At 38.2% G+C, this 12,109-nt stretch overlaps 2 protein-coding genes across 2 annotated transcripts in view; one reads left to right on the top strand and one right to left on the bottom strand.

Annotated features, from left to right (window-relative positions):
• Positions 1-1,133: 1,133 nt before the first annotated feature.
• rab22a (RAB22A, member RAS oncogene family) lies at positions 1,134-10,079 on the bottom strand. The gene is made up of 7 exons (XM_020594393.1): positions 9,988-10,079; positions 9,666-9,745; positions 8,616-8,697; positions 5,074-5,145; positions 4,146-4,252; positions 3,467-3,576; positions 1,134-2,969 (listed from the first exon to the last, which is right to left on the bottom strand). Exons 1-7 carry the CDS (start codon positions 10,021-10,023, stop codon positions 2,872-2,874), a joined length of 585 nt encoding a protein of 194 aa, XP_020450049.1. The 5' UTR covers positions 10,024-10,079; the 3' UTR covers positions 1,134-2,871.
• Positions 10,080-10,499: 420 nt separating this feature from the next.
• ppp4r1l (protein phosphatase 4, regulatory subunit 1-like) overlaps positions 10,500-12,109 on the top strand; it is a 14,477-nt gene continuing 12,867 nt past the window's right edge. Inside the window, exons 1-2 of the mRNA XM_020594266.1 lie at positions 10,500-10,580; positions 11,997-12,041. Coding sequence (XP_020449922.1) covers positions 10,574-10,580; positions 11,997-12,041 — 52 coding nt within the window. The 5' untranslated portion in view covers positions 10,500-10,573. The remainder of the gene's footprint in view (positions 10,581-11,996; positions 12,042-12,109) is intronic.

Genomic DNA, 12,109 nt, shown 5'->3' with positions numbered 1-12,109 from the left:
GATTAATCACATTCTCAGGGCCAGCCCAAGACTACTGGTATTTTTTAATGCAACACTGGCAACACAATATACATGCCTGATGCTTCCATATAAAGGAAAACATATCATTATCAAACTTCAAATATATTTAAGCATTTTATGTGATTAGTGAAATTGCTTTGACCTTATTTGCCACCAAGTTCTTTGTAGCAACAAGAACTAAGCAAACAGTCATAAACCAAATAAACATCATGGGACATTAAGAAAATGACACTTCTACAAGAATGTTTCATCAAGTGATTTCACAGGCATAATAGACTGCAGACACAGTGTTAGTAATGAGAGCCAATTACTACAGTCAAAAGTGCAGCTTCCAAAGTACAGAGTGATTTTCTTTTTAATATAATTGCTGAAGCTTTAGTAAATACAGTTAAAAGATATGATGCAGTGCTGAGTGAATTATCAAAGACAGCAGAGTGAATTAAAGGTTTAGGGTATGATTATGGTTTTCAAGGAATTTGATTCACACTGCTTATTTGATCATATGTGGAAAGAGCACTCATCTAATAAGCATAAGATTAGATAAATAAAAGTCATTATAATCAGTTGGAAAATAAAGAAAAGACTTCACACCCATCTCTAACTGATTTCTTAAATTGGGTCACATTTCACCTTCATCATAATAATTACAGCACTCCATAGGAAAACCCTGAAAAATAGGTAGTACTACTTAGCACACAACTCATCACTAACATTTAGAATGCTTAATGGCAAACAAAGTTGCTTGCACTGACAGAAAAGCATACAATTTATTTGTATAAATATGGACTAGCAGTATCATTCTGCTCACATCTGTATTTTTTGGCAACCTCATAAAGAGGAGTTGGGGATGAAAGTGCTCAGGAGACAGAGGCAAGCATGAAATTACACATAAGTGTTTAGGCTCATGGGCAACTGCTACTGAAGCTCATTATAAGAGGTAAATGAAAGTACTGTAATATAGCATAAGGATCACAAAGATATATAGGGTTGTTTTTAATACAAGATGGGGTGATAGGGCTCTGTGAACGCTGCAATACACTGTGCCATAATTGAAATTTGGCCACCCAATAAGGGCCTGGAATTTAAAGGAACAAGGCAGTGAGGGAATGGAAAGTCAGGTAATAGACCTTGAAACAAAGCAAATAATTCAGAGCAGAATGGAGACTACAGTTCAATGAAGGGTCAGTATGTCAATGCAGTGCCATTTCTACTTCTTCTCCTATAACCTTCTGCTAAGGGGAGACTGAAGCTCCCAAATCTGACTTTCCTCTAAACAGTCTGGTTTGTCCCCAGACCTCAGTGTTTTCATCACAGGTCAGGTAGTACAATGACTTTGGATGTTTGACCCAGTGCTAAAAGTATGTGAAAAAATTTAGAACTTAAAGAATTTGGCAAGCACTCACAAAAATCAGCCTCCACTGTAAACCTTTGTTAAGTAAAAGCAAAGGCTTGAAGACAGATGTGCTCACCCGTGAACGGTCAAAAAAAAGATTAGAGAAAAAATAAAGCTCATTTAATATTGGGGAAAATCCTGGCACAATTCTTTGTGTACTATGTGGTACTTTATATACAGGATTATGTTCATAGTTCTTCAACAATTACAAATGGAAATGTGGAATACATGCGGGCAACTGGAACCGTTACCATATAATCAACTTCAGGACTATCAACAAAGTTGGATTAAAGCACTGCCACAGGGGAGTGTAGACTGGGAGGCTCTCCTTATCACATTCTTATTATTTAGAGCAAATGGCAATCAAAATATCCTTCAAGCTAAAGAGAGAAGTTAAGAAATAGTTTGGGAAATATTTGTTTTCTTGTGGAGAGTTGGATGCAAAGAATAAAACCATGCTCGTATTTATAGTAAATAGGAGGCAACAACCAGCAGATGGTTATCTTAGCTTAGCATAAAGACAATTAACCGCAAGCCTGGCTCGTTCTTTATGTTAAACTATGCAAACCAGCTGCCGTCTCCAACTACATATTTACTGTAAAGATAGGAGAGAGGTATCAATCTTCTCATCTCAAGGCAAGATCGCAAATACGCGTACTTCGTAAAATGTTGAAGCTTAGTGTAAAGGAGTCAGGCTCCCACACACCTTTCATTTCTGCATATTTGACTGTGTGATTATGACTTACATCAAAACACCTATTTTTGTATTTAACCTTAATGAAAGCATCAATCACACACTAAAGATAAAATTAAGCATGCATAGTACTTCTTGAGTGACAGCCAACACTTTCCAAATATCCATCAAGCAAACCTTGAGATGAAAAGTTGGTCTAAACACTGATGACTAACAGTTTCTTTCTTCAGTGTTTTGTGTGATGTGATTACACACATTAATTATAAAGATTGATCCTTCAAAAAGTTAAGAATGTCTAAGGAAAGGTCTCCCAAAAACATAAGCAATAACTTAAGTACTACCAAAATAATCTGGTGAGATTTAACCATTTTCAGATAGTACAACTTCTGAATCAAAAATTTGTAGCTGCCTCTGATCAATCAGAGACTGATGTCCATTATAGAAGCCAGAAAACCTGCCTGTATGGGGTCTGACACAGACATGTATTAATGGAAAGAATTTTGTCTTTGCTCAGTAAACTAGAAGTATTTCTCCTGCTAACAAATGTCAGATGATACATGGTGATTTGTTGTTGTTGCTGAGTGTTGTAAAAATGCATTTGCTACAATTGTCAAGAGTGAATCTGCTGCTCCCAGGTGTTGATAACAGCAGGGTGTTCGAGAAAATGTAGAACTGTCAGATGAACCAGAGCTGTGTCTGTCGGGGCCACAGAGGCTGAGCACAGGTCAGGTCACATGTCATGTGGGGACAGTCTCAGGCATCATCAGCAGCACATCCTGCGAGACTCTGAGGCCTGACGTCCTAGTTTGAAGCCTCTTCCTGAGATCCCTCCTGCTGCGTCTACAACAGGGATGCGCCTACCTGTGAGAACGTACAAACACACATTTACACGGGTCTCAAGCATTCAAATGCCCCTTTCTGCTTCAAGTAGGCTACACACTTTTTCACTGTTATTTCTTACTAATATTTTGCGTTTCCATATCAGTTTCAAAATATTGCATGTTTGTGTTCACACTGAAAAAGTGACACAAATAATGTGAATGTAGACAGGAGTTCTTCAGGAGCCAAATAGCTATGGTGCAGAAGGTATAGGTCAAAATGCTTTTAAAAAGTCTGCATTCTTCCTTATGAAGACTAAAAAACAAGTGACTTTTGTGTGTGCTGTTGATGTACGCTATTATGTCACTGTGCAATGCACAATGAAAATGTAAGTGAACATAGAAACACATAAAAGATTGATAACACTCCTGAAAGATTTAGAGGTTATACCACTAATAGGCAAAGCTGCATTACAGAGCTCAAAAGGAACCTGAGGATGTACAGGCCAACAGCACCAAATGCTGAAGAAATGCACTCACTTATCTCTATAAACACCTCGTTGATGTTAATGGCATTCTTGGCGCTGGTTTCTACAAAGATGGCATGGATGGAGTCAGCATAGTCCTTGGCATCCTTCTCTGGCACTTCCCTGTAAATACAAGAGATATGTCAAAATTTAAGTTGGAGTACGAACACAGATTCTCCAATTTCATGCACGACCTGATCACCATCAAATTCACTTCTACAGCTATTATGTGGAAGATTTCCCAGTTTCAAGGATGATGTCTGAATGAACAGTCTTTATAAAGATCTGACAGATTTTTCAGTTTTGAGAAAGATATAGAATAAACAACAATAATAAATAACCATGGCTTTCCTACTACAAATCTACAGCAGTGCAAGATGAACAAAGACCACAAGAGGCAAGAGTCTAATCACCCTATTTTTCACAACACACCGATTCGACACTATAATAAACAGTATGAGAGACAGAATGCCACCTTGCAGAGCAGAATTCAGTTTAGCTGCAAACACAGGCAGTTCCAACAGTTATTTTGAGGTAAAACTCATTCTTAAATGGCCCCTTTCCTGTGAATTCCACCATATAAAACTGACATCTAAAATCCTGTGACCACTCTAAAGCTCTAACCTGGGACACATTCATATATTGCCCACTAGCATTGTTCATTAAATACACAATCTCTGTTTCAGGTTCACCTGGCATCCAACAAGTCACATTTGTTGCCAGCGATGGCGACCACTATATTAGGAGGGCCATGCTGGCGTAGCTCCTTCACCCAGTTCTTCAGTGTTTGGAAAGATTCCTGGTGATACAGGCAAGCAACATGTTTCACTTTATAAACCGATAAGCACACAGATCATAGTAGGCTACCTGTGGTGAAAGTTTAAAGGCAGAGTTTGACAGCTGCAAAAACTCTGATTCTTTGCTCTCTTTTGCTAAGACTTAGATGAGAGGATCAGTACGATTCTGAAGGTAAATACGGAGCTGGAACCTGCAGCTGGTTAGCTTTGCTTATAAGTCTGGAAACAGGGGAAAACAGCTCTGCCCAAAGGTAATAAAAGTTGCCTACCAATACTTCTAAAGTGCCTTTTGTGGTATGTGGTATCTTGTTTGTTTAATTGGTACAAAAAACCCCCAAAAAACTATGAACTGTTTTACAGAGGGTTATGTGCCACTGAGCAAGGCGACCGGCAGAGACATAAGATTCTGCTCCTAGCCCAGAAATAGTCTGGCACCTTTGTCATGTTTATACTTTAGTTTGTGTACAAATGAAAGAAATGACATAGAACTTGTGAAATAGTGAGCTTTACATGTTTTGGTAGGTGGATTTCTTTTACCCTTGGACAGAACTAAGCGAGCTGGTTCCAAATTTTTCCATGTTTATGCTAAGTTAAGCTAATGCTCTTGGCTGTACAGTAACAGTAATTACCACACAGATGTAAGAGTGGTATCAGTCTTCTCATCTACCTCTCAGCAAGAAGGCGAATAAACGCATTTCCCAAAATGTCAAACTATTTCTTTCATGCGTACAATTACAAAAATCAGGAACGATATAGAACAAAATGAAACCATACAGTTAGGTACTTAGTGGATTAGTGACAGAGGAGAAAAAGTAAACAATACCTCTTTTGTGATGTCATAAACAATGATGGCTGCTGCTGAGCCTCTGTAGTACATTGGTGCCAGAGCACGAAACTAAGGGAAGACAGAGAAAGAAAAGTGATGAGTAATGCCCTGTAGCATTCTTAAAAAGAAAAGAGACAGGTCAGACAGAGGAGATGTTCATGTGTCTGATGAAACCTCTCAGTGAGATTCATCTCTGCCTAGACTACATGACATATACGCAGCTTTGAAACCATGTGAAACTGAACACGATCACCATAAAGAAAAAGATGATCAATCACAACTCATCTTTGAAAACTACTTACCTTGATTTCCTTACAATTTATCATTTTTGAATACGAAGAGAGTTGTAAAAATATGCACTTCTGTATTTTCAAATGTCTTACATCAAGAAACAGTGCCTCTGTTTTCACAGACTATAGCTACTCCGTTAAGCAGGCACAGAGTAATTAATGTGAGTTTCATTAAACGCAGTAACACTGTAACAAACTCAAAACAGAGCATAAACACAAGCAAAAAAGACACCAACCAAGTCAAAACCAAAGACCTGATGTTCCCAGCCTATAAGCCAAGTGGCTTTACTTAAAATGGAAGTATGGCGAAGTCTTTCCACCAAGACCTCACACATGTGGGAGTCATCAAGAGAAAGATGAGCAGAATGTGTCAAAGGCTGTTAGCGTTTTGATGTTTATGGAACACTATACATTTGATCCCAACCCAATACATCACAAAGCCCTGCATAATCAAAACAGCGTGTGCAAAATTTCTAAATCCATAGCTGCCTGGGAGGCTGTGGGTTCTTCTTCTTCTTTTCTTTTTGCACGTTTTGGTATTTTTCTGGTAAAATACTTTCCAGTATACATTGGAAGCTGACTTCAACAATTAGCCCGTTATAATATTTTGAAATATATTGTTTTTCTTTGCTTCGTGTGAAGGGAATTCTAAGGTAAAACCCAAACTATCAGTGTAAATTTTCTGAGCTGCCCACACATAAGGGTCATGTTGTCCACAGCCATTAATCCAACTCCAACAAACAACACACATATAAAAAGTCTAATTCCTTTAACCTTATTTAGTTCATATCGTACATGTACTCAAGTGTTGTACTGTACCTCTGTACAAATTTGAGGTCTAAGTATTTTCATTTTCTGCTACTTTATATTTCACTACAACACGGGGGTGGGGTTGGGGGGGGTTTATACATTTTACTTTACTACATTTATTTAACAGCTACAGTTACCGGTTACTTTAGTAATTTGGAGTTTATAGACAAAACATTTGACCAGATTATAAAATTTGAGGCATTGTTTCAAATTAATTAACCAACAGGACATAAAATAGTTCTAAATAGCTGCATCATGTTCAGCTACAACAGTAAAATGCTACTTTTAAGTTAAAACATCAGTAATTAAATACATCTACATATATTAATATAACTCTTAATGGGGCCATTCTGCTACGTATTAAACACTTTTGACACTGGGTGGCATAGTGGTATGGTGGTTAGCACTGTCGCCTCATAGCAAGAAGGCTCTGGGTTTGAGCCTCGGCCAGTGCCTTTTTGCGTGCATTTTCTTCGAGTACTTCAGCTTCCTCCCAAAGTCCAAAAAATATGTGGCTTAGGTTGATTAGCCACTCTAACTTGGTCATAGGAGTGAGTGTGCAATATAAGTTCTACCGTCGCTTTTAACAGGCTAATAAAACCATGTGTTATTCATTAACTAATGATATTTATTTTAAAAGAAACAACCCGTATCTAAAAAAAAACAAGATTTTCACTTGGAATGACCCTTCCTTCCCGCCAATTCTATTTTCCTTTACAATGCGATGGAATAAACTATCCATCTTCAAGTGACACTGTTACCTCAGGAAAGCACACGTTCCACATAATTATAGTTGTTACTGGCCCCAAGTCCACCAGCGAGAATCCAATTTGGGATATTTGGCAGACGCACAGAGGAGAGTGCTGTCTGCTTCATTGGCCAGTGTTGGGGCTGCAGCACCAGCAAACCTGTGTGGTCTATCAGTGTCTTTACCCATGGAGCAATCACAGCGAGGCCAGACGTCTGGCCACACAGCAACTGAGAAAACAGTCCCAGAGATGCCCTGTGAGTACTGATTAATTGCTGAAACCACAAGCTGGGTGTATAATGAAAGGAAACCTCCTATTCCAGTAGGTTGCAAGATTCCCTTTGCTTGTTTTCAGTGAGAAGGAGCAGTCAGAGGGGGAGGTTTGGATGGGTTGTTGACAGCCGGGCTCATATGTACTCACAAGGCTTCATCTGGTCTCGAAAATACAGATTGTAGAGTTTGGAAATCACAGAGCATGTCCTTCTTACTCTCTGATCTTTCCTGCCATCCATGTGAAATAGCTGGCTCTGTATTCTCCTTTATCAACTCAACCGAGCTTGATAGGCTAAAACTCCGCAGAGATTGGAAAACAAGCCATAAAAGGCTTCTACATACCACAGCAGCTTTGTAGGAAACACACAAACACTCACACACAGACACATGCAAAACCTACAAAAGGAATGTTGCTACTTTTTTCACATAAAATTGAACCACTTGGGAGATGGAGAGGCCACATAGGAGTCAAAAAGTAGATTGTGGGAAAAAGGGTATAAAAAATGAAAATAATCCCAAAAGAATCACAGAAAATAGATTGTTACCAAGAAAAGAAATGAAAAAAAAATCACTGCACAAGAGAAGACGCAAAGAAAATAGGCCATTATAACATGAAGTGGCAGTGACACAGTAGCGAAACATGCCAGAGGGCTGAGACGGTTTGAGTTTCATCCTCCCCTCTTATCTTAAACTGGGCTGCATTGGTGTTAGGAGGTTAAATGACAAGCAGCATCTTATCTCACCTCTGTGGAGAGGACAGCAGCAGGGATAAACCACTACAACAGCAGGAGATTGTGCATGAGAAAAAGAGAAGGCTATGCATGGGGAAAAAGGGAAGTGATGTGAAGAGATAATACTGAGAAATATGGGATGCGGAGTATGAGTCAATGGAGAAAGTAGTTCCTTATGCTACAACTTTCTGGAGCTTGCTGTTGACTTCACAGGCTTAAGCATTAAAACTGTACTCAGACACCAAAATGTATTGTGTTTCTTATATTATATTACATTATATTACAAACCACTTGCTACTCACTGAATCAAAGAAAATCCACTCCACCACACTTAATTTAAAACAGTATAAAAAAAGGGACTGCTGAAACAAGAGCACTAAAAGAAGCAGGATATTGCTTTGCACCTATAGAAAGATAAATGTTGCCCCCTATCAGAAATAATGACTAACTGCACTCTTCACTTTCCCTCAGGCTGCTTCAGGGACTGGTTCATGCACATGCAAGTAGCTTTCTCACTTCTTCTTGGGAGGAATGAGTATATTTCTGAATAAGCCAAGTCAAACTGATACAGTATGAAAAGTGTGTACTGTTGTGCCAGAACACATGTATATCCTGCTTAGGTTTATTATCCACCACTTCATTAAAAAACAAAATCCTAGGGCCAATAACTCAGTGAAGATTACTAACCCGCTCTTGCCCTGCCGTGTCCCAGATCAGGAACTTGTGGAGTTCATTTTGGTATTGCACTGTCTTGGTCATGAAGGATGCCCTGGCGAAGAGAAATGGGCTTCATGATTGGTATGCTGTGTTACATTATAAAAATATTCCATTTGTTTTCACAGTTGTACAAAATACAAACAAATAAGAGAACTGCAACTAAAACTTAGGTTGAATTCCATCTCATAATCAAGACTGAGACAGTGAGAAAGGCACACACTCATCCCATCAGTTGATTTCAGACGTGCCAGCTTTAGTAAAACACAACATACCAAATGCAAATGATAAAAAAAAACTAATTTACAATTAAGTCCAACCGATACTGTTGTTAAAGTTGACAATATCAACAGTTATCAACAATATAACAGCTAATTTCATTATCAAAATTTGATTTTAATTCTAAAAATTCAGTAACAACATATCTGCCAGTATTTTTTACATATACCACAGATGAAAAATAAAGCTGCCGGCATAGCTGTGTTTAATTTACCTCAAAAATATTTGGTATTTCATTACTGGAATTTCTTGTTATTTATTTGTGGATATATGCTGACACAGCGATAAGGTTAAATGGTTGAACAACACTAGTTGGTATCTAGTACTCTCTGATCACTGAATTATGATAAATGGCTATCACAAGCTGAAAAAGCTAAAAAAATTGTCTAAAAATTCCTGGAGCCACAAAATCTGTTCCATTTATGATGTTATGAAAGAAACGTGAGCATTAGAATTAGCAAATATTGTGCATATTAATTAAAACAAATAAAATAGACTAAATATCTAACTGGAATATGGAATATAAACTTCTCTCAAATTAGCAGTTTAGCCTATAAAATGTCAGAGGTAAGTGCAAAATTCACATCACAATTATTTGATTAACAAAAATGGCTATCAATTATTTTCTGGCAATCAACTGGAATCTGATCAGCGAGACAGGAATTAATTAATTTCCTGCACAAACACAACAGATAAGATGGAGAGTAAAGATCATTTCTAGAGTGGAAAAGAGCAGGAACTTACCCAATTGTTGGGTTGATATTTGGGTCAAAGCTGTCCTCCACAAATCTCCAAACAATACTTGACTTTCCAACACCAGTATCCTGTAGACGCAAAATATACACAATGCTCAGTTCAGAAACAGTAGCTAGATGTGTTATCACAACTATAAAACACATTCTGATAAAAAAAAACAGGTAAAAAGGGTAAAAAGATCTATCCATCAGTATGGTTGCGTACATCCCGATACAAGAGCAACGTGATATATTTGATGCTGCAGACACAATTAGAGGTGCAGTATAGGCAAAAGCCAAACATGTTGAGATAAAAATCGATACTGACTTACCCCCAGGAGACAGACTTTTAACTCTCTCAGCGCCATATCGATCTCCTCTCTCTCAAAATTAGCTTGTGGTGATTACCATTGACAGTTTTCTCCTCTGGCTTGTTATGTTCAATATTATTCAGGTGAACTGTGTTTACCAGCTTTATTTCATCGTGATCTAAAGCTGCCATACACACATCTCAGGTTAGATAATAACTCTTGCTATTACCATTAAAACATCCAGTATCCCGTCGTGTTTGCCATATTATGATTATTGTAAACAACTAGCTAGCTAATAGTAAAGCCAACAAATCGCTCCGTCTCCATCTTGAACTACGGCGTGCAGTCACGTGATTACTCGATTCTTTTTTTTTTGTGTGGAGATACACAAAGCCCAGCGCCTGTTATTTATGTTCCGTTATGCCGAGTTTATGTCCAAGGTCAGAAACGGTTGTTGGTTAACTTGTTGGAAAACAAAAATCAACCGGTGAACACCAGTATCAGGAAGTACTTTCAGGAAGTAGTCCTCTCCCTTGTTTGAGTGACAGCTGTGGTTGTGACAGCCCACACCGGGACGGCAGCCCGTAGAGCCGAGCCGATACTCAAGATGGCAGGTAACAACACTTTTAGAATATTGTTCTTGACTATGTTTTGATGCTCAGATTGTACTTTAAATGCGTATTATGGTCTTCAGAGTTGAAATTGTTAAAACCGTGACTTCTGCTTTACTTCGTTTGTGGAATTCACAGGCGGAGTGTAGGCTAAGGCGAGCAAGTTAAGCGAAAGGCTGGATAAGCGGTGTTAGCAAACTTAGCACACTTGGCCAGCTAGCTAAATAAGCTATTTATGGCTATCGAACTGTGAGACTGTGGTGTTACATTTAAACGTTTAATCACACAGTACGTGCGGTTTAATTTGAAATCGCCATATTCTGTACTTGGACACTGCCGGTACCTTAAGCCGTGTTTATTATCGAACTGTTGTCATAGCAAAGGCTAGCGAGTTGACTTGGCTAACGTTAGCCTAGTTGCTAAAGTCATTTTCAGCCATAAGCTGACCAAATCCTCCTTTAACGTTATACCATAACAAAGGAGAGATGTTATTCTTTTCTATCATGCTTATTGCGCTGTTGTGAATCAATTATAACGTTATTTGCTCAACTCGTGAAAAATTGCATTTGATGTATCTTTGAGATATGAGGGTTTTTTATTTGAAGCACATTCCCTTGCTTGCCCAGCTGTAAACAGAGACATTAGCCGTCCCACCACATGCTTTTCCTTCTGGGTCTTCTTTCTGCTCTCTCCTTTTGACTGTCCTGCCCCACTGTTGTTCTATATAATAGTGGCTGGGCGGTATTGAAAACAAGTAATGAAAGAAAGTAGTTTTGCGGTGTTAGTTAGTTACATTAGCTATCGCACTACTATCTGCAAGGAGTGGAAAATCGCCTAGTTTCAGACCGTCACTTTGGATGTAAAATGGGAAGCCACACTGGGAATCTCACTTCAAACAACTATAGATAGAAATGATTCTGGGAGAATTCATGTTTAGTATCTCCTTTGGGATCAATATTTTTGTCCCACCCGCTCCCCCTCTCACTTTTGATGTTAGAGCTACAACAAGGCGATTAATTAATCATTAGGCAATTCATGGGTTAATCACTTAAGCTATTTTAAAGTAATTTTATTGTGACAATAAACTGAATACCTTTGGGTTTTGGGGCTGTTGTTGGGCAAAGCAAGACATCACATTAGGCTTTAAGAAAACATAATTGTTAGAAATTGTAATTTTCTTTCACAGTTTTTGGACTTTTTCCCCCAACCAATTAAATTAATTGAACAGAAAACTGAAAGATGAATTGATAATGAAAATAACCATTGGTTTCAGCCCAAATTGACAATGAATTAATTGACATGGTTAATCAGCAAGGTCGCAATGATTTATTGTTAGTGTTGTTGAAGAAGAGACAATGGTTGTATGTTGATGACATGTTTGCCACTATGGATCCCCATGTTATTCCCTTCTCCTTGCAGGTCTATCTTTATACTTTGAAGATGGCCATGACGATTTGGATGACTGTGAGTACTCCATTTTTTGAATTTGCTCACAAAACCACATTAAATTATACCTAGCTTGAAGGATTCGT

This window comes from Monopterus albus, unplaced genomic scaffold (assembly GCF_001952655.1).
Source record: "Monopterus albus unplaced genomic scaffold, M_albus_1.0 scaffold1.1, whole genome shotgun sequence".
Lineage (NCBI taxonomy): Eukaryota > Metazoa > Chordata > Actinopteri > Synbranchiformes > Synbranchidae > Monopterus > Monopterus albus.
Note: the sequence above shows the minus strand (reverse complement) of the source record. Positions and strands in the feature narration are given on the sequence as shown.

What these genes read in the sequence shown, in the direction of transcription:
- rab22a (XM_020594393.1), bottom strand. Translation starts at nt 10,023, where the DNA reads ATGGCGCTGAGAGAGTTAAAAGTCTGTCTCCTGGGG. An exon ending in ACACGGCAGGGCAAGAGCGG is followed by an intron (nt 5,146 to 8,615) that starts GTTAGTAATCTT and finishes GTCTTCCCTTAG; the next exon opens with TTTCGTGCTCTGGCACCAAT. An exon ending in CGAGGTGTTTATAGAGATAA is followed by an intron (nt 2,970 to 3,466) that starts GTGAGTGCATTT and finishes ACGTTCTCACAG; the next exon opens with GTAGGCGCATCCCTGTTGTA.